At 41.5% G+C, this 20986-nt stretch overlaps 1 protein-coding gene across 1 annotated transcript in view; it reads left to right on the top strand.

Moving 5' to 3' along the window:
- The window catches only part of LOC311246450 (uncharacterized protein), a 73692-nt gene that overhangs the window by 22142 nt on the left and 30564 nt on the right, over positions 1–20986 (top strand). Inside the window, exons 3-11 of the mRNA XM_084336604.1 lie at positions 527–573; positions 3666–4334; positions 4970–5065; positions 11729–11885; positions 12388–12489; positions 12680–12814; positions 14566–14626; positions 15783–15903; positions 20499–20656. Of these exons, the coding sequence (XP_084192730.1) occupies positions 527–573; positions 3666–4334; positions 4970–5065; positions 11729–11885; positions 12388–12489; positions 12680–12814; positions 14566–14626; positions 15783–15903; positions 20499–20656 (1546 nt within the window). The remainder of the gene's footprint in view (positions 1–526; positions 574–3665; positions 4335–4969; positions 5066–11728; positions 11886–12387; positions 12490–12679; positions 12815–14565; positions 14627–15782; positions 15904–20498; positions 20657–20986) is intronic.

Here is a 20986-nt window from a genome sequence, read left to right as displayed (position 1 = left end):
TAGCAAGAGCATCCAAAAGCTCCAGTATATCCAGAACTGTGGTGCTAGGATCCTGATGAGAGTGCGGAAATATGAACACATCACACCCATACTCCATTCTCTACACTGGCTCCCCGTCTCCTTCAGGATAGAGTACAAGGTATCCCTCCTCACCCATCAGTGCATCCACAGCAACGCCCCCTCCTATCTAAAGGAAGTCATCGCTCCCCTGACCTCCACCCGCTCCCTCCGCTCTGGATACTCAAACACACTCAAACCCAAACACGAAAGGCGACCGGGCCTTCTGCTCAGCTGCTCCTCAGCTGTGGAATGCCCTCCCTGACCATCTGAGAGCACCACAGAGAGCACCACAGTGTTCTTGTTTAACAAGACTGATGCCTATAGTGTGTTTTTAATTATTATTAAAAAAAATTATCTGAATGTCTTTCATTTAATTGGTTGTTTTATTAATTTTAATTGTTTTATTCACTACTTCATTTTTTATCTTTATCTCAGTCATAATTAGTAACTGTTTTTCTTTTCATAGGGATTTGAATGGTGAGACACTGGATCTAGCGTTGGTCAATGGCAAAGGTACACACACACACACACACACACACACACACACACACACACACACACACGCAGACACACATTTGACTTTTAGATTTGATATATATATAACATATGCAGTAAATATAAGAATATAAATGTAAATATAAATATTGGTATATAAAGCACTGCCGCACATGCTATCATACATAGTATATGGGTAGACTATAGTATGAGGGGTTAGTTAAGATTATTATGATTACTATGATTACAGTGTAGGGCAGTTGTAGACATTGAAAAGATATACATTGACTATAGGCAACTGAAAAGAGGAGGCATTTTAAAGATAGGATCTGTAATGATGTCAAAGACGGTAACCCCTCTCCCCACTCAACCCCAAACAAAAAACAATGTGCAATTCCAACACCACCCCCTGATGCCGAGAATAGCTCCATGAATGCTGGCTACTGTAGCAGACAGTCTTCCAGGTATTGACAAGAACCAGTTAGGCCAGTTACAAAACTCCAGTTCAGGAACTCTGACTTGTTTAACGGGAATTAATACATTTACATTACAAGACATTGAGATAATGATTATAATGGTTGCGACAGGTTGTAGATGATGATAATAGCACTATTAAAAAAAGAAATCTGTAAATAAGTATTTGTTTAACTGTATATTCCTCATGTTGGTAGCAGTTCTGTTCAAGGTAACAAATGCATGACCAAGTCGTTTACAGCATTACAGCTGGAGGAAACCAGTGGATTACGAAACTGAACTCTTGGCAGGTAATCTGTAATGGAATTCATTGAACTCTTCCAGTCCTTGAGAAACCAGTTGGACCTCTCCTTTTCGAGTCAAATGTTGCAGGGCCGAGGAGCCCATGACTTCGGGTTTACATTTGCAGAGTCATTTATTAAACATATTTACTGTACATGAATCAAAACAGTATTCAATTTGAGGTACGGTGAACCAAATAGTCTTAGAAGATACTTCAGTAACCTTTCTTCCTCAACTTCAAACAGTGTTCCAGTGACCCAATTTAGCTCTGAGAACAGTTTATTTATTCAGTAATGAAAATACACAATAGGATACAATATATATGATTAATAATAAATAAATAAATTGATTAAGTAATTAATTAATTCAGTTAAATTAGATCTCCCTTTAAAGCAGCTACATGTAGAAGTTTAACACCAATACATCATTGTCAAATATATTTCATTGTTTAAATGATCTTGAAAGACATGAGACAAGTTCAGAAGCCGCTATATATACAGTATATTGATAGAACTAAAATTAGTATTTGTCTCTGTCATCTCAAGCCCGCTGTGACTGCAGAGTGGGAAGACGTTACCTCCGCTCACAATAACCAATGAGGAAGGTTGCCGTTTGGTTGCTGCTATAGATTTGATTGGCTGCCCTTCTCCTTTGTATTGTGAGGTGTCTTTTTTATTTTCCAGGGTAGAAGCATCAATGATTGGACAGATACTTTTGATAACTCTCCATTGGATGACAATGTTCTCGCTGGCAAACAACATGGTCAATATATGAGAGTAAAATCATTAACCTTCCCTTCTTAATGCAAAATAAAAATCCCTTGCTAAGCACGCACTTTTTTGCAGTGCGGTTTGAAAACCATTGCGTGTGATGGTGTGTGTGATGACAATCTTTCCTGTCAGGAAACAGGTTTGCTGAAACAAAGCACCATGTGATTATTGTTGCAGAGAGATCCATCTGATTCTCGGTGTGGACTTGGGTCCAGTTGATGATGAAGGTGTCATCTAAAAAGGAATTTGAAACTAGGGTTGATTTGAGGAGATCGGGAAACCAGTTTTGCAACGTAGCTTACAAACACAAGGGAGGTAGACAGACAGACAGACAGACAGACAGACAGACAGACAGACAGACAGACAGACAGACAGACAGACAGACAGACAGACAGACAGACAGACAGACAGACAGACAGACAGACAGACAGACAGACAGACAGACAGACAGACAGACAGACAGACAGACAGACAGACAGACAGACAGACAGACAGACAGACAGACAGACAGACAGACAGACAGACAGACAGACAGACAGACAGACAGACAGACAGACAGACAGACAGACAGACAGACAGACAGACAGACAGACAGACAGACAGACAGACAGACAGACAGACGGACGGACAGACGGACAGACGGATAGACGGATGGATGGATGGATGGATGGATGGATAGACAACATGCAATACCAATACTCAAGGGCGTAATTTTGTTTTCAATGGTGGAGGGGACACATTTGGGGGCGTGGTCAATGGCGTCGTGTCAGTAAAAGCCAAGGTATGTGTTAACAGAATTCGGCTATAGGGTGACAATAATGTGGTCATGTGTCCCCCATGTCCCCCACCCTTAATTACACCCCTGCCAATACTGCCCCCTGATGCCAAGAATAGCTCCAGTTAGGCCAGTTACAAAACATTTCAAAATACACAATTATTTATTTACAAAGAGAACACTACAGAGTATTTATATGCATTAAGAACAGTACAGAGTATTTATAAGCATTAAGTATAAAAGGTATCAGTGCAATTAGCTCGGACAAGGGCCTGCGATTGGTCCCACTGTACACCAGCGGTTCTCAAACTACTGGTTGCGACCCAACGTGGGGTCGTGGGTAGGTGACAGTGGCGTTGCGCAATTTTTTTTTGTATCTATATATCTTTTTTTTTATTCTTTTTTTTTTGGTTCTGACAACATATTTTGGCTAAATATGCCTCGTTTTATAAATGTGTATTGATAAATTACATTTTCGAATAAATATGCATGATAAAGTTAAACAACGTGTGCTTTTATTTTGATATTCCTTAATTCCACGTTGAAATTACGCGATACATTAAGTGTGGGGTCGCCAAGAAAAATCCTAAATAAAATGGGGTCGTGGTATAAAAAAGTTTGAGAACCCCTGGTCTACACCATCATCGAAAACTTTGGCTGACATCACTATCTTATGGTTGCCTTTGGTTTATTTCCAAATCAAGTCCCTCTCGGTGTTGAAGGTAGAATCTGTAACAACGTACTTGCTGTAGCTTTGTCGCTTCTGATCTGAATGTGCTTGTACCTCTTCTGTTGTCGTTCCCTGTCAGATGAGGACCGTCCGTCTGCTCCCCCGCTGACCCACTCAGCCTCTGAGGTCAGGTACCCCAGCTTGGCCAGCATGACGGACAACATCTACGCTAACATTCCCACCTTGGCCGAGGTCCATGGCTTCATCGCCCACTCGGCCTCCACCCCTGCTGACCCCAGTCCAGGTCCACCTGCCCTTGACCACATCGCTTGCAACATAGCCAGCCGTATACCTTTCTTAGCTGGAGTCGCCGGTGACGTTGCTTACCCTGCTGCCACCCCTGTTGCTACACTCAGCCCTACTGATACAACCACCACCACTCTCCCCGATACTGTTAATTCTAACCCTAGCGTAGCGAGGTTAGACAACATAGTTAGCTCTTTAGCGACCTACATCCCTGGCATAGTGGAGATCGCCGGCTCCGTCCCTCACCCTGCTAGCACCATGCCTCCTTCCGCTGCTCTTGGCTCCAGTACGACCACTAGGCACAGTTCAGTTAGTGCAAGTGCGCCTAGCCTTGATAGCATTATAGCCACCAACATAGCTAATCTAGCTGGGGTAGTTAGCGCTGTTTGTAAGCCTAACCAGAGCCCTGCTGTTAGGTCCTCGTCGATGACAAGCTCATCAGATAAGCACTACCATCGGTCTCTCTCTCTCTCTGAGCCATGGGCTTTGGACGGCCATACAGGTAAGCTACCTTATTGTTATGGTCTGTCTTTCTTGTTGAACTAATTGCTCCATTGGGGCATTTATTAATTTCCATGTATTATTTGCCATGAAAGGTGCCCAAGCATCACTGATAACATCAGCAACCTGTATTAATAAATAAAAACGACTACCTCTACTAGTAATAATAATAACAATAAATATTGCAATTAAGGGGTTAACCACAATAAGTGGCTGTTCACCATACGGATTCTCATAGTATAGAAGAAGAATTATCATACACTACTGTACGCGTAATGAACAGTCCTTTGACTTTCATAGTCCAGGCAAACCAGCTCTTCCATACAGCAGTCTCCAGAAAGAGATAAAGGCTGATGTTCTCTGCAATGCTCAGACACATTTCACTGCTAATGCACTTTGTTGATTGATTGATTGATTGATTGATTGATTGATTTTTATTGTGGAGTAAAAGACAGCATCCAAAGGATAAAAACATGAGAAAGTGCAAGCACTTATTTCCATCATGGTCCCTGATTTTGGACATGGACAGACATCATAAAACATAGAGCATCATAATAAAACATATGTTGATATCAATTTATCAATGATTTATTGATATTAGAAATGTGGCTTGAGTCAGATTTAACATTCTTCTAGATATGGAGGTTCTGGTGTTGGCGACATTAGACCGCTCCATCGACGAGGCTGCAGCTACCCAGTTCTCTGTCAGCCAAGGTCATCCAACAGAAGACGGTAAACACTTATTCGTTTAATAATGTGCAAGTGGAACTTATGTGGAAACTTATGTGGAATCTGTAATGTCGTCAAACAGTGACCTCTAGGCCATAGGTGTCAAACTCAAACCAAATGTGGCCCGCCACGTCATTTGATGTGGCCCCCCAAGAGCTCTGGTAAAAAAAATTTATTTTTTTTTTTTTTTAACATTAGTAACTTGGGTTAAAAAATAGCGGCGTTAAAATAATTGTGGGTTAATGCGTTAATAAAGCTTAAAATTTGACAGCCTTAGTTATTACACATTCTTACACATACATGTATGTTGAACATCTGAGGTATTGATGAAGTAACAAAGGAAAAAAGCCAAAAGCACTTACTCCTCAGACATTCTTTGACAATTTAACAGCCCAAAATACAAAAAAGAGCCAGGCGGAATAGGTAACAAAGGGTTGAAGAAATATTGTCTGAACTGTCAAATGCAAACTGGCTGTGTGACATAACCGAGCATCTCGCTCAATTGAATAAGAAGCTGTAACAAGTCCCACCCAAAACTTGACCAATATAGTTGTGAACTGAGACAACCCTTATTTTGTTATTTTTGATTACAGTTACAGTTGTGTGTTCATGCAGACACATAATAGCAATTTCATTATGAATAGAAAATGGTGGACCCTGATGTAAACAAGTCGAAAGTCTTTATCTGGTCTGCATCCCCTTAACAATTGTGTGTATTGAGCTGTACTGTACTGTACCCATTCTGCAATCTGTTAATTAAAGTTAATTAAACTATCTTCCATTAGTTGGATGTATGGCCTTTGCAAGGTTGTGTGCAGCCATTTGTTTTTGTAACATCTGCTACATCTGTCCCACGTGTTCTTTGCAGCTCAGTTGTTAGTTCTGACCCTCTTGACTGTGACAAAAAGGTTTTGAACAAACTTAATGTCATAGCTTGTATTTGATGATCTTCTTCTTTGTTATTTACTTGCATGGTTTGATCATTGATTAATGGAGTAATATGGGGTTCTGATAAACTAAAATTATTTGTTAAATAACATAAGCTAACATATATTTTTACATCTATGCAAATGCATATGCAATATGTATAACTTGAATAAGTAATAAATACAGAAACAACATGTTTAACAATATGTAAATGAGTAGCTAAATTTATTTTACATTACATTAACATTTATACGGTCTTTGGCCCTTTGAGGGCAACCATAATGCTGATGTGGCCCTCTGTGAAAATGAGTTTGACACCCCTGCTCTAGGCAAAAGAGCCCCGCTTGGCACTACACTACACTAGAAAAGTAGCGATTTTTATTTCAAACGTATTCAAGTATTAACACTTTGAGTGCCACGGGTCCGGTGCCCCGGAACCCCGTTGCGTGCCACCACCCACTTCAATGATAGAGCTCTCATATTTGCGAATGCATAAACTATATCTTAAATTATGGCTATATGTATAATATGGCCGTCGCTTATCAATGACTTGTTTGCAGTCAACATTGTTTTATACCATTTTGAAAAACGCTTGTTTCTTGAAAGTTTCAGAAAATGTCAGAAGATTCTGTGATAATCGCCCTTTACTGGAATACACTGGAATACACAAAACACATTGTAATTTTTCGGCCTATTTATGAATCGTTTTCAAATAAACGCTAGATTATCGATAGTATATGTGTACTTATGCACGCTATAGAAGCGGGCTGACACAGACACACACATACACACATATGGCACATGCTGATATATAGGTGAAAATAGCTCTGATTATCCCAAGACTGGTAAAATAGATTCCTTACCTCAGATCAGATGTTCTCCAAAAAGATTATTCCAATTCCTGATCGCCATTCCAAATATCGATCGCGTTTATTGATCCAATGCTGGGTACTGGAAACACACATTTTCCGCTGTTCTGGTGGTGGGCGATTACTTGGATCGTCTCCGGTTACTTGTCTGACAAGTAAAATGTGGAAGCAGGACTTTTTTTTCTCCATGCGTTTCATTCAATCCAATCCAAAGGGGTGCAGTACCATCCGGAGAGACGATAGGGGGCGGTATTTTCCCTGTTCGAGTTCAGACAGATCCCCACTGGTAACATGAGGCTAGATTGATGAAAAATGAATGGAAATCCATAATAAAAAAAAATAACAATAAAAAACGAGATCTCTTGTCTCTCTGGCACTCAACGGTTGGCATGAACTAACGAGAAAGAAGTGTTAACATCAGAAACATGTCACAACAGCATGTATAATGTATATTATCATCAATACGTTAGTTTAGCAATAGGTTAAAAGTGTTATTACATAGATTTTACTTTTCGATTTGGTCAAGTCTATTTCGCGAGGGCGACCATTTTGGATATTTTGAACCATGGGCATTGTAGTTTTCTTGCTGCCATTTTGTAGCAGACTTCCACAGGTCTGGTTCTGCATTGGAATTTTGGAAGACTACACTTCCTGTAAGGTTCTATGGGGTTCAAGGTTCAGAGTTCTGTATGAATTATTTCAATAACTGTTATTATTCGGGATAATAAGCCACAAAAGGTAAAGTTTTTGACAAATATTGAAAGGCAGTTAGTTTCTCTTCCCTATTGTTAACATGTAGGAACAATTAGATCTGAAATTAGTTTCAAAACGGTTGCACTGTGGGGAAAATAAAAAAGTAGAGTAGATTACAGTAGATTTCATTATCTGTTCTTATGCACGCCTGGTGATACTAAATCCTAATTGTACTCGGGCATTTGAAAGATAATATATGTATATATATTAGGGATGCTCGATATTGGCTTTTTTACCGATACCGATATACCGATATTGTCCCCCCAAAAATTTTATAATTTCAGGTAATTAACATTACATATCTCTTGTTGTGGAATTAACACAACATTATGCATACTTTTGACAATAAATAAAATCAGAATTTGTTCTTACTTGCTTGCCTGGGTAAATAAAGGTTATAGAAATGTAAAAAAAAATAATAATTGAAAGAAAGTTTTATTTTTATTTTTTTTACCGATACCGATATTTTCCGATATCACATTTGAATGCCGATATCGGCCGATAATATCGGTAGGCCGATAATATCGGACATCCCTATTATATATATAAATGTGCCAATTGGCTATAATAAGGTAATTTATAAGCCTCCTATTCTATATTCTATAATAATATTTCAAATTGCATTGGTCCGGATGGGAGAATTCAGTACTGTATCTACAGAACCTTCTGTTTAATCATTTTCCCTTTATTCATTTCCTTAGATGTTTTGTACACATTATCTCAAGAAGGTACTGAACGGGATCAGTAGCAGTTTTTAATGTTTGGTCATTATTAGCATGGTGTTATTCACTATCAAAGATGCAAAGAAAAATCATAATTCATATTCTCCTTTGTTTCATCACAATTTAAGCAAGCCTAGTAATAGACACAATATTTCTGACACTGTGAATACATTCCCTGAGGTCCATAGATGTCCCTAGATACCAAGAATATGCAAATGGACCTTGTAGAAGTGGAGAAATATTCCATTTACCTAGGTATATATTTTAGGCGGATTTTCAGAAAATATTCCACGGGTGGAACAGGTTAAAGGGTTAGAATTATAATTAATTGAATATGTGGTGTTATGATCAGCCAGGGCTGAAGTTGAATAAAAGATATATGAAAGAAAAAGTGGTAAATTATTTTAACATATAGTAATATTTTTATGGCGTTTTTGAAGAGGACAATTTAGTCCCTTATGGTAAGAGTGAGTATTTTTTTTAATCTGACAAAAAAACTGAAAATCCAAGTTTCAAGTTTCTTTAATAGTTGTCATACAGAAGTACAGAATACTTTCATACAAAATGCTTCTTACTGTTACGCTCCAGAGACTGTGCTAGACAAGATAGTATCAAATAACATAGTATAGCATGTAATTTAGAAGAAGAAAATGAGGTCACAGTGTTCGGTATAGACATATGTACAATGTTCTGAGTTACCATATAATATACAATACTATGCAGTGTACTAATGTACAGTACTATATAGTGCAAAGCAGAAATGGGATGAGGTACAATTTAGGTACAATTTACAGTAAGGTGTACGAGTTGTAGTGCAATCCTTCATCAATAAATATAAAGTGTGGGGAGTGGGTGCTACAGTGTGTTTGTTTAAAGTGGGTGTGTGCTATAAAGTGTGTGGAGTGGGTGCTACAGTGTGTTTGTTTAAAGTGAGTGTGTGCGTGTGGATGTGTGTGCTATGTGCGTTTGGTGGTTGTTGTTGTGTAGTGTTCATTGTTCGTTTAGCAGCCTGATGGCCTGGGGATAGAAGCTTCTTCTGAGTCTTTCTGTGCTCGCCTTGAGACTCCAGTATCGCTTGCCTGACCGCAGCAGTTCAAAGAGGCAGTTGTTCGGGTGACTGGAGTCTTTAATGATTCTCTTAGCCTTGCCCTTGCAACGCTTGTTGTAAATGTTCTGGAGGGTGGGGAGCCCCCCTCCAATTGTGCGTTCGGCTGAACGTGTCACTCTTTGTAGTCTGCTTCGGTCTTGTGCAGTGCTATTCCCAAACCAGGAGGTGATGTTGCCGGTCAAGATGCTCTCTATTGTACATGAGTAGAAGTTCTTAAGGATCTTCTGACTGACTTGGAACTTCCTTAGGCGCCTGAGGAAGTAGAGGCGTTGTCGTGCCTTCTTCACAACACTGTCAATGTGTGTGGTCCATGTCAAGTCCTCGGATATGTAGGTTCCGAGGTACTTAAAGCTGTTGACTCTCTCAACCGGTGCCCCGTCGATGCTGAGGGGGCTGTAGTCCTTGACCCCCGACCTCCTGAAGTCCACAATCATCTCCTTTGTTTTGCTGACGTTCAGGGAGAGGCTGTTTTCCTGGCACCATCCCGCCAGGACCTTGACCTCTTCCAGGTAGGCCCTCTCGTCGTTGGCAGAGATCAGGCCCACCACCACTGTGTCGTCAGCAAATTTGATGATTGTATTGCTACTCCGCTGAGCCACACAGTCGTGTGTGTACAGGGAGTAGAGGAGGGGACTCAGAACACAGCCCTGGGGGGCCCCTATGTTGAGGGTGATGGATGAGGAGGTGCAGTTGCCTGCTCTCACCACCTGGGGTCTGCCAGTCAGGAAGTCCAAGACCCACTGGCAGAGGTCATAGTTCAAGCCCAGGTCCCTGAGCTTGGCTATGAGTATGGAGGGGACTATGGTATTGAATGCCGAGCTGTAGTCGATGAATAGCATTCTCACATAGTTCCCCTGCCTCTTGTCCAGGTGTGATGCTGCTGTGTGCAGCACATGGGCTATGGCGTCCTCCGTGGACCTGTTGGGGCGGTATGCAAATTGCAGGGGGTCCATGTTGATGGGGAGGGAGGAGCAGATGTAGCCCTTTACTAGCTTCTCAAAGCACTTCATGGCTATGGAGGTGAGAGCTACAGGGCGGTAGTCGTTGAGGCAAGCAGGCTTGGATTTTTTGGGTACAGGGATAATAGTGGACTTCTTCAGGCAGGTGGGGATGACAGCCTGTTCTAAGGACAGGTTAAATATGTCAGTGAATACTGGGGCCAGTTGGTCGGCACAGACTTTTAGGACGCGGCCGGGGATGCCGTCCGGACCTGCTGCCTTCCTGATATTCACTTTTTTAAAGGTCCGCCTCACCTCATGCTCTGTTACCCTGAACACTGCGCCTCCATCAGCAGCCGACCCCCCCCCCCCCCCCCCCATTGCCGTGGCTTGTGAGCTGGTGTTGTTATTACCAGCATCAAACCTCGCATAGAAGGTATTGAGGTCATTTGCTAAGGAGATGTCACTGTTCAGTTTGAGGGAGGCGCCTTTGTAGTCTGTCATCGTTTTGAGCCCCTGCCACATAGCTCTAGAGTCAGCTTGTTCAAACTGGAGTTCAATTTTATCCCTGTAGCGCCATTTGGCCTCTGACACTGTCCTCCTTATGTTGTATCGCGCCACCTTGTGGTCATTCATGTTGCCTGCCACTAGGCCGTCGTTGTATGCGTCGTCCATCCAAATCAGTGTTGTAGCTAATCATACATAATTTATGCTAGCCTGTTTTTTAACAATAATTTGTGATGCCATCACAAACACTGACATTTAAAGGGTAAAAAAAAATCCTGCACCAGAATGCAGGAAATTAAGTCTTTGTAACAAAATAATTGCTGGTGGGGGACCCCCAGACTCCCCACCTAAAAAGTGGCCTGACTGGGGCTATATTTTGCACTATATTTCCTGGCCTGAATGATTTCCCCAGTCCGGCCCTGGTTAAAAGCCTCCAATGCTTATTAGTGTGTGTGCGTTTGAACGTTTGGATGTTTCAACCATACATTTCTTCTATTTATATAAAAAAAAAGAAATAATGTTTTTTTAGCTCCTATAATAGTAGGGGTCACGGCTCTTTGACACCGTTATTTCGGGGGTCGCGGCCTGAAAACTTTGGGAACCCCTGAGTTAGACAAGCAGATACCCTTTTCTTCTCTGTGCATGCATTAGGAACAGATGCACCATTAGCCTAGCTTAGTGTCATTCACTGGAAGTAGGTGTGCCAGTGTAGCCTAGTTCCCATCACGAAATACACTCCAAAACGTTCCTGTAAACATTGTGACCTACACTTTGTTTGAAATGTGTGTTATTATTAAATTGCTTTCTGGTCCTAACTTCAAACCCTGTCACCACTGCCTCAGCAGGTCAGGATGCTTACATCACAGTGGCGGGCAACTGGAGCAGCCAGGAAGACACAGAGTCATCCAATGGGGAAGAAGAATTGGGTGTTGTTCCTACCTCCGCTGTGGCTAAAGTGCCAATGGAGAAAGAACGGAGAGGCTCCTCTGATAAACCCTGGTAAGCACCCTGTGCACTACTACTAACCCTATACTGGACTACTACTAACCCTATCCCTGCACAGGTCTACTACTAACCCTATCCCTGCACAGGTCTACTACTAACCCTATACTGGACTACTACTAACCCTATCCCTGCACAGGTCTACTACTAACCCTATACTGGACTACTACTAACCCTATCCCTGCACAGGTCTACTACTAACCCTATCCCTGCACAGGTCTACTACTAACCCTATCCCTGCACAGGTCTACTACTAACCCTATCCCTGCACAGGTCTACTACTAACCCTATCCCTGCACAGGTCTACTACTAACCCTAACCCTGTGCAGGCCAGGCTTGGGACATCACTTTCAGAAACATCCAAGGCACTCAGTATCTTGTGATAATAATATAACTGTGTGTGTGTCTGTGTCTGTGTGTGTATCTGTGTCTGTGTGTGTATCTGTGTCCGTGTGTCTGTGTGTCTGTGTGTGTCTGTGTGTGTGTGTCTATGTTCCAGTTCCACTGCTCCCAAGTTGACCCCTTGCCGACCTCCCCCGCCCCCCCCTGTGAAGGATCAATCAATGGACCAGGACAAACCCATGAAGGAGAAGACACCACGGTATACGCACACACACACACACACACACACACACACTCACACTCACACTCACACTCACACTCACACTCACACTCACACTCACAGACTTGGATGGGTGCTTGGTGCCAATTCACATATTCATTCATTCGTGTGTGTGTGTGTGTGTCCTTGTGGCTGTGTGTCTATGCCTATATGTTTCTGTGTGTCCCAGGGCTGCGACCATTCGCGTGTCGCGGAAGAAGAAAAAGGGAGCAGCGGGTTCCACTCCTCGAGCATCTGAACCTGGCGGGCAGAGAAGGAACGTGGTGGCGCGGTCGAGCTGGCTGGACATGTGGAAGGGTTTCAGGTACGATAGACAGACAGCGTGGAGACAGACCACAGTCAGGAGGACAGTGTGGAGACAGACCACAGTCAGGACAGAGACAGACCACAGTCAGGAGGACAGCGTGGAGACAGACCACAGTCAGGAGGACAGTGTGGAGACAGACCACAGTCAGGAGGACAGTGTGGAGACAGACCACAGTCAGGAGGACAGCGTGGAGACAGACCACAGTCAGGAGGACAGTGTGGAGACAGACCACAGTCAGGAGGACAGTGTGGAGACAGACCACAGTCAGGAGGACAGTGTGGAGACAGACCACAGTCAGGAGGACAGTGTGGAGACAGACCACAGTCAGGAGGACAGTGTGGAGACAGACCACAGTCAGGAGGACAGCGTGGAGACAGACCACAGTCAGGACAGAGACAGACCACAGTCAGGAGGACAGTGTGGAGACAGACCACAGTCAGGAGGACAGTGTGGAGACAGACCACAGTCAGGAGGACAGTGTGGAGACAGACCACAGTCAGGAGGACAGTGTGGAGACAGACCACAGTCAGGAGGACAGTGTGGAGACAGACCACAGTCAGGAGGACAGTGTGGAGACAGACCACAGTCAGGAGGACAGCGTGGAGACAGACCACAGTCAGGAGGACAGCGTGGAGACAGACCACAGTCAGGAGGACAGCGTGGAGACAGACCACAGTCAGGAGGACAGCGTGGAGACAGACCACAGTCAGGAGGACAGCGTGGAGACAGGAGGACAGTGTGGAGACAGACCACAGTCAGGAGGACAGTGTGGAGACAGGAGGACAGTGTGGAGACAGACCACAGTCAGGAGGACAGTGTGGAGACAGGAGGACAGTGTGGAGACAGACCACAGTCAGGACAGAGACAGACCACAGTCAGGACAGAGACAGACCACAGTCAGGAGGACAGCGTGGAGACAGACCACAGCGTGGAGACACCAATCGTTCACCGTCGACTAAAAACACACTTCTTAAATCAATATCTGAAATGAAGGAGAAATAATAATAATAATAATAATAATAATAATAATAATAATAATAATAATAATAATAATAATAATAATAATAATAATAATAATAATAATAATAATAATAATAATAATAATAATAATAATAATAATAATAATAATAATAATAAATAAATAAAACGAACCTTCATACTGTATTCTACTATCATGCACTTTTCCACTAAATAATCTTCCTTGTCTATATTACTTCCTACTATACTAATATGTCTTTACTACTATGCACTCAACACTGCAGCACCCAAGTTTCAACACTGTTTGATGAACATTGTTACTCAGCTGATAGAGTTGTACCCTTCCTGCTGACTTGTCGTACAGAACTTGTAAGTCGCTTTGGCTAAAAGCGTCAGCTAAATGACTAAATGAAAATGTAAATGTAAACCATATGAAGATGAGCTATAGTAAAAGCCTATAGTATTCCTGTTTTCTTCTTATATACACACCATAGAGATTTGCCAAAGAAGTACTGTAGCGATTGATTGTGTGTTTTTCTTTGTACACTATAGATTTACCACAGAAATATGGTATTGATTCACCGTAGTATTTTTATAGTGGAATATTATAGAAATGTACGGTGAATCATTATAGGACAATAATACGGTTAGTATTTCTAGTAGTTTGTGCAAAGGAAAAAAACACAGGAATGCTATGGTTGATTTTTGTATGAGGAAAGATAACAAGGCTGATTAATTGATTGAGTGATTGATTGATGTGTTTCCTATAGGCACAATGTGTTGTGGGCCACACTGGATGGACAACTGATGTCTTTGTGGAAGAAACGCACAGTAAGTCATAGCAGTGCAACAATAATATCTGTAGTTTCTGTGTTCTTACTTGTCCTAAAGTACTCCATAAACACCATAAAATCCAAATAGGCGACTTTCCCCAATGAAGATAAGGAACGACTCACTAAAAACCTAGCAATAGAGAAAAAAGCACCACAGGCGGTGTGGAGGAGAGAACCCTCAGATGGGCTGTTCAAAGGGGATCCCCCAACAGGATGTCGGTGATAATATAGTGTTGCAATGGATGATAGATGGATGGAGAATAAAACAGGCGAATAATTGGAATGAATGTATATATTTGTAAAGTAATCTTATTTCTCCTAAAGTGCTTTTACTTGGATTGGCAAATGAAGCTGTCCCAATGAGACTGTAATGGGTATTGACTATGATAGTACATTATGGAGTACATTCCTTGTATATTACAGTACTGTATACAATGTATATTATCAGGTGGATATACATATGTATGTGTAGCAGTGTAGTGCGACAGCTGGTGACCTGTGACCTACAGTATAGACTACGCCCCTTGATATTGAACATCCGGATAGAAAAAATCTCTACTCCATAAATGAATGGGGTTTGTTTTTCATGGTTATCAAGTGTTGCCTTCATATTGTATTTGATTAATTGAAACAATTTAGTGTACATTTTGTAGTTGATTGAAGTTTTTTTTTCCACTCTGTAATGTATCATCTAAGTCTTTGATAGAAGTATGTAATAGTTTAGACATGAGTTTAAATGGATTGATACAAGGTTTGACAACGTGTGACAGCTAAACAGGACTTTTGAATCTACAATTTCTAATGTATATAAACAGACCTTTGAGTCAAGAAAAATATAGTAAACACAGTTTATTTTCCATTTACTACTCAAACGAATCAACAACGTTAATATACCCAAAGATTAGATGGCCAAATACATTATATAATTTCGGGGCCCAATGTCTTGGGCAACAAATACAAGTTGTACTATTGCTTTGGAATTCCTCTCCTCTCCTCTCCTCTCCTCTCCTCTCCTCTCCTCTCCTCTCCTCTCCTCTCCTCTCCTCTCCTCTCCTCTCCTCTCCTCTCCTCTCCTCTCCTCTCCTCCTCTCTTCTTATCTTCTATCACATCCTCCTGTTATCATGGCTTTAGGTTTGTTTGTTTTCTCCCCCAGGATAAGTTCAGTGAGGTGGTGTTCCACGTCTCCAGTATCACCAACGTGAAGAAACAGGACAAGGGCCGTTTCTCCGTCTACTTCAGGAAGAAGCACTACGACTTCATGGCCCACAACAACAGTAGGGTCTATTCTATTCTAATCTATCAGCAACAGTGGGGTCTATTCTAATCTATCAGCAACAGTAGGGTCTATTCTAATCTATCAGCAACAGTAGGGTATATTATAATCTATCAGCAACAGTGGGGTCTATTATGATCTATCAGCAACAGTAGGGTCTATTCTGATCTATCAGCAACAGTAGGGTATATTCTAATCTATCAGCAACAGTGGGGTCTATTATGATCTATCAGCAACAGTAGGGTCTATTCTAATCTATCAGCAACAGTAGGGTATATTCTAATCTATCAGCAACAGTGGGGTCTATTATGATCTATCAGCAACAGTAGGGTCTATTCTGATCTATCAGCAACAGTGGGGTCTATTCTGATCTATCAGCAACAGTAGGGTCTATTCTGATCTATCAACAACAGTAGGGTCTATTCTGATCTATCAGCAACAGTAGGGTCTATTCTGATCTATCAGCAACAGTGGGGTCTATTCTAATCTATCAGCAACATTAGGGTCTATTATGACCTATCAGCAACAGTAGGGTCTATTCTGATCTATCAGCAACAGTAGGGTCTATTATAATCCACCAACAACAATAGGAGTTATATTCTATTCTATTCTATAAGAAGTGATTTTCAATTATAGATGGATACAGTTGAAAATAATCCATGGTGACACTTGAATATCAGAGCTAATGTTGGAGGTTTATTACCCACATAATTGTGCTAAGATTTTTAAATAATTGTTGTAGTATATAGTAGTATATAGTAATACCACTCCAATCTCTCTGAAGACCATGAATGAGGCTCTTTTCGAAAAGCTGTGACCGACCTGCCCAGTGGTGAATATATGATGTTTGAAGTACAGTAGACTAAGTACAGTAGATACTAGACTTTGACTATACAGATTGTTATTTGTGACTTTGCCTATACAGATTGTTATTTGTGACTTTGACTATACAGATTGTTATTTGTTACTTTGACTATACAGGTTGTTATTTGTGACTTTGACTATACAGATTGTTATTTGTGAATTTGACTATACAGGTTGTTATTTGTGACGTTGGCTATACAGATTGTTATTTGTGACTTTGACTATACAGATTGTTATTTGTGACTTTGACTATACAGATTGTTATTTGTGCAGAACTTGGCACCAGAGCAATTTTTTTACATTCTTCCCCTGGAGACAGACATCTTATCTGTATTTCCCTGAAATCTGAGTTGCATGTTTTAAAATAATTACTGTAAGCTGTCAACTTGGAATTCATGGTAAATATCAATGCCTTCTCTATTTGAACGACCACATCAAACAAGAGGTGGACGCAGGCAAATACTGCGGCATGGTCATGCTGGACCTACAAAAGGCATTTGACACTGTCAATCACTGTCAATCACTGTCAATCACTCCCCCCCCCCCCCCCCCCCCCAGTGAGCTGTGGTGTTCCACAAGGAAGCATACTAGGACCGTTACTGTTCCTATGACATGTCGTCAGCTTGTGACTGCGACTTGTTCCTGTTTGCGGATGACTCAGCCCTGCTGGTCCCTGACAAGAACAAGTTGCAGGTTGAAAAAGCCCTCAGCTCGGAACTCGGCAGAATCTGCACCTGGCTCGCTGATAACAAACTATCATTACACCTGGGTAAAACGGAGTCCATTCTATACTAACAAATAAATAACAAACTCAGCAAGACAAACGGCTTCTGTGTTACAGTGGGTGACAATATTGTCACAAGGAAAGATGAAATTACATACCTGGGGTCCATCCTAGAGGCAAATCTTTCCTGTGACAAAATGGCAAACAATGTAATCAAAAAAGTCAACCAAAGAACAAGATTCTTGTACCGGATCTCCTCTCTGGTAAACAAGAATACCCTGAAGACTCTAGCAGGAGCACTCATTCAAGGGTACTACGACTATGTTTGCACCTCATGGTACCAAAGCACCTCAAAGGCACTAAAAACAAGATTACAAACATCACAAAACAAACTGGTCAGACTACTGTTTGACCTTACTCCTAAAACACACCTCACCCTAGCCCATTTTGACAACCTAGGGTGGCTTAGAGTAGACGACAGAGTACAGCAACTTGCAATGGGCCTGGGCCCTCATTTATCAACAATTCTTAGAAAGTGTTCTATTTTCGTACATAAGCACAGAATTTAGAATGTGTGAACGCACAGAAATATTGGGATTTATCAACCGTGCGTACACGGGTCCTATGCACACTCTGTGTTGATAAATACCTCTTTGTTCTACCGTCAATGCTCGTGCATGATTATCCATATATGGTAATGAAACACCCCCCATGGGATGTGAAATAATGGACTGACCCGAGCGAACTATGAGAAACTCCACAAGCGAGATTGTTCACTGAGGCGCTGCCGAACCAAGAAGACACAACCCGTGTTATGGGATCAATAAAAGGCTGGCGGACTTGTACACGGTGATGTCAGATATCAACGACTTCCTAAGACCATTGCTGCTATTCTGCCTGGACAGCTCAAAATACTAATAAAGACCGTTCGTTAACCACTGTTTGGCGTTGGTGTGTCATTATAACCATGCTGGAATATGAATGCCTTTATTTGTTTTGTTCGATTGGCTACCGGGTATAATATGATTTGTACTAGAGGCATACAATCTATTTTGTTGTCGGTATTAGGTAGCCTATGTGAATTACATATAATAGCAGCCATAGCCTACATTATGCAACAGTAACTTGCGCATATATAATACACATGGCACAGCCCTGCGAAGCCTGCATACAGTAAACTAACTTGATCATTAATCTAGCTGTTGTATCTTTACGCTTATGAAAACATTAAATAATATGTATAGGCTATAGGCCGTCGCTTTGCATTAATAGCCTATATTCTCAAATGGCATTTAATGGCTATCCGACTCCTCGCTATCCTCGCAGACGGACCAGTATACCTTATATCATATCATATTCATATTCATATTCATATCGTAGTTTACTCTATCAGCCTACCCAGCATGTAATACGTTCTTTGTTAGAACTCAACTCGTTATTATTTTGCGCATAGATTGCAGAAATACTGGAACGTTTGATTTATATTAAAAGGCTTTGACATTGTAAAACTAAATATGTGGAATTCTGTAAGCTGAATACAAGTCATATCACCCACACGATATATGCTCTGTATCCAGAGCATGTATGCTTTTCATTCATTTAAGACACATTTATTGCAAGGGTTTTGTAATACACATAAACTCAACAAATAACCTCTGTTCTCATTGCAATGCGTTTTTTATTCTTTCTTTATACAGTAGGAAGGTGGAAGAACACTATATCGTGGGTGTTCATATGACTTGTATTCTGCTTACAGCTTCGAAATTCCACTTATTACGTTTAACAATGGCAAAGCCTTTTAAATATAATCAAAACGTTCCCGTATTTCTGCAATCTATGCGCAAAATAATAACGAGTTGAGTTAAGCGGAGCGCAGTCAGTGCACCCTGTATATTCCGATAACGCTATATATAAACCATGCTGCATTCATTTGGAGAGAAAGACCTATTATTCCAAATGCTATTTATAGGGTTTTGACCATAATTACACTACTGTTGCTATTTTACAATGAACTATAATGAATTACGGGCCATACAGAACACGCCAGTGTTGAAACTAATGCACGGAAGCTTATTTCCGCATTTTGTAATATTCATATTCTACCACCAGGCGCCAGGTACGCATGCTCCGAGCTGTGCGTAGATATACGCACAAAGTCAAGCACAAGTTCAAATTGATAAGTCCCACACTTTGCTTAGAAATTATCGTACGCACGGGTTACGCACATATCTGTGTGTACGCAACGTTGATAAATGAGGGGTCTACAAGATACACTACACCACTATAAGGTACCCATGTACATGTCGAGGTACTTCCCAAAGGTCAGTGAATACCACAACCACAACACCAGAGGGAGTTCCACAAATCATGTTCAACCCAGATTCGGCTCAAACAAGGGACTAAACACGTTTTGGCAATTATGCCACATCAATGTGGAACGCCCTACCCACAGCCGTAAAACAATTTGAATCCCTGCCCACCTTCAAAACCGCTCTCAAAGAGCACCTAAGGGAGGCTGCAATTCAAAACTGGCCCCCGTAAATGTCCGAACACCCTCCTAATGTACACCCCCTCGTATGTATATTGACTGTTAGGATCTCGGTTTAACAGTACTGTATATTTGCATATCTTGTATGTCACAAATGTAACAGTACTGTATATCTGTATGTCATGTATGTCATAAATGTCATTATGAATTGAAAATGGGGGACCCTGATGTAAACAAGACGAAAGTCTTTCTCTGGTCTGCATCCCCTTAACAATTGTGTGTATTGAGTTGTACTGTACTGTACCCATTCTGCAATGTTAATTAAAGTTTTCAATCAATTCAATCAATCAATGCTTGTTGCCAATTGATAGATCATTGCATCTCAATGGGGGTAAAGGTGTGAGATAATGCTATGACATTTCCAGTAGTTTAGTGAATTTGAACAAATTGTTCTTCAATATAGAGATTATATATAAAATACATCTGGAGGGGATCATTGAAATATTGTATTTTATTCCAGTGGTACAAGAGGACTGGGTGACATCTCTCCAGGTATGTCGTGGCCAGGTTAGCCCCCCCTCCCCAGAATTCCATGGACCAATCACCACCAAAGACCCTAAACGCCGCGTCTACGCTGCCATCGGGGGTCATGACCTCTGGCTGTACAACAACAAGGAGGTACACACACATTTGTATATATATAATACATCCAGAGAGAAAGCTGCAGAATAAACGTAGTTGTTTCCCCGACAGAAGCTCCTCTCTCTCTCTCACTCCCTCTCTTTCTCTCTCTCTCTCTCTCTCTCTCTCTCTCTCTTTCTCTCTCTCTCTCTCTCTCTCTCTCTCTCTCTCTCTCTCTCTCTCTCTCTCTCTTTCTATCACTCCCTCTCTCACTCCCTCTCTCACTCCCTCTCTCTCTCCCTCTCTCTCGCTCGCTTGTTCTCTGCCTCTCTCTGTCGAAACCCGCTTGAGGAAGTGCAGGTATTTCCACTCGCTCTGCTGTTGTTG

Source organism: Notolepis coatsorum (assembly GCF_963971535.1).
Source record: "Notolepis coatsorum genome assembly, chromosome: 19".
NCBI lineage: Eukaryota > Metazoa > Chordata > Actinopteri > Aulopiformes > Paralepididae > Notolepis > Notolepis coatsorum.
This window is presented reverse-complemented; position numbering and strand designations above follow the sequence as displayed.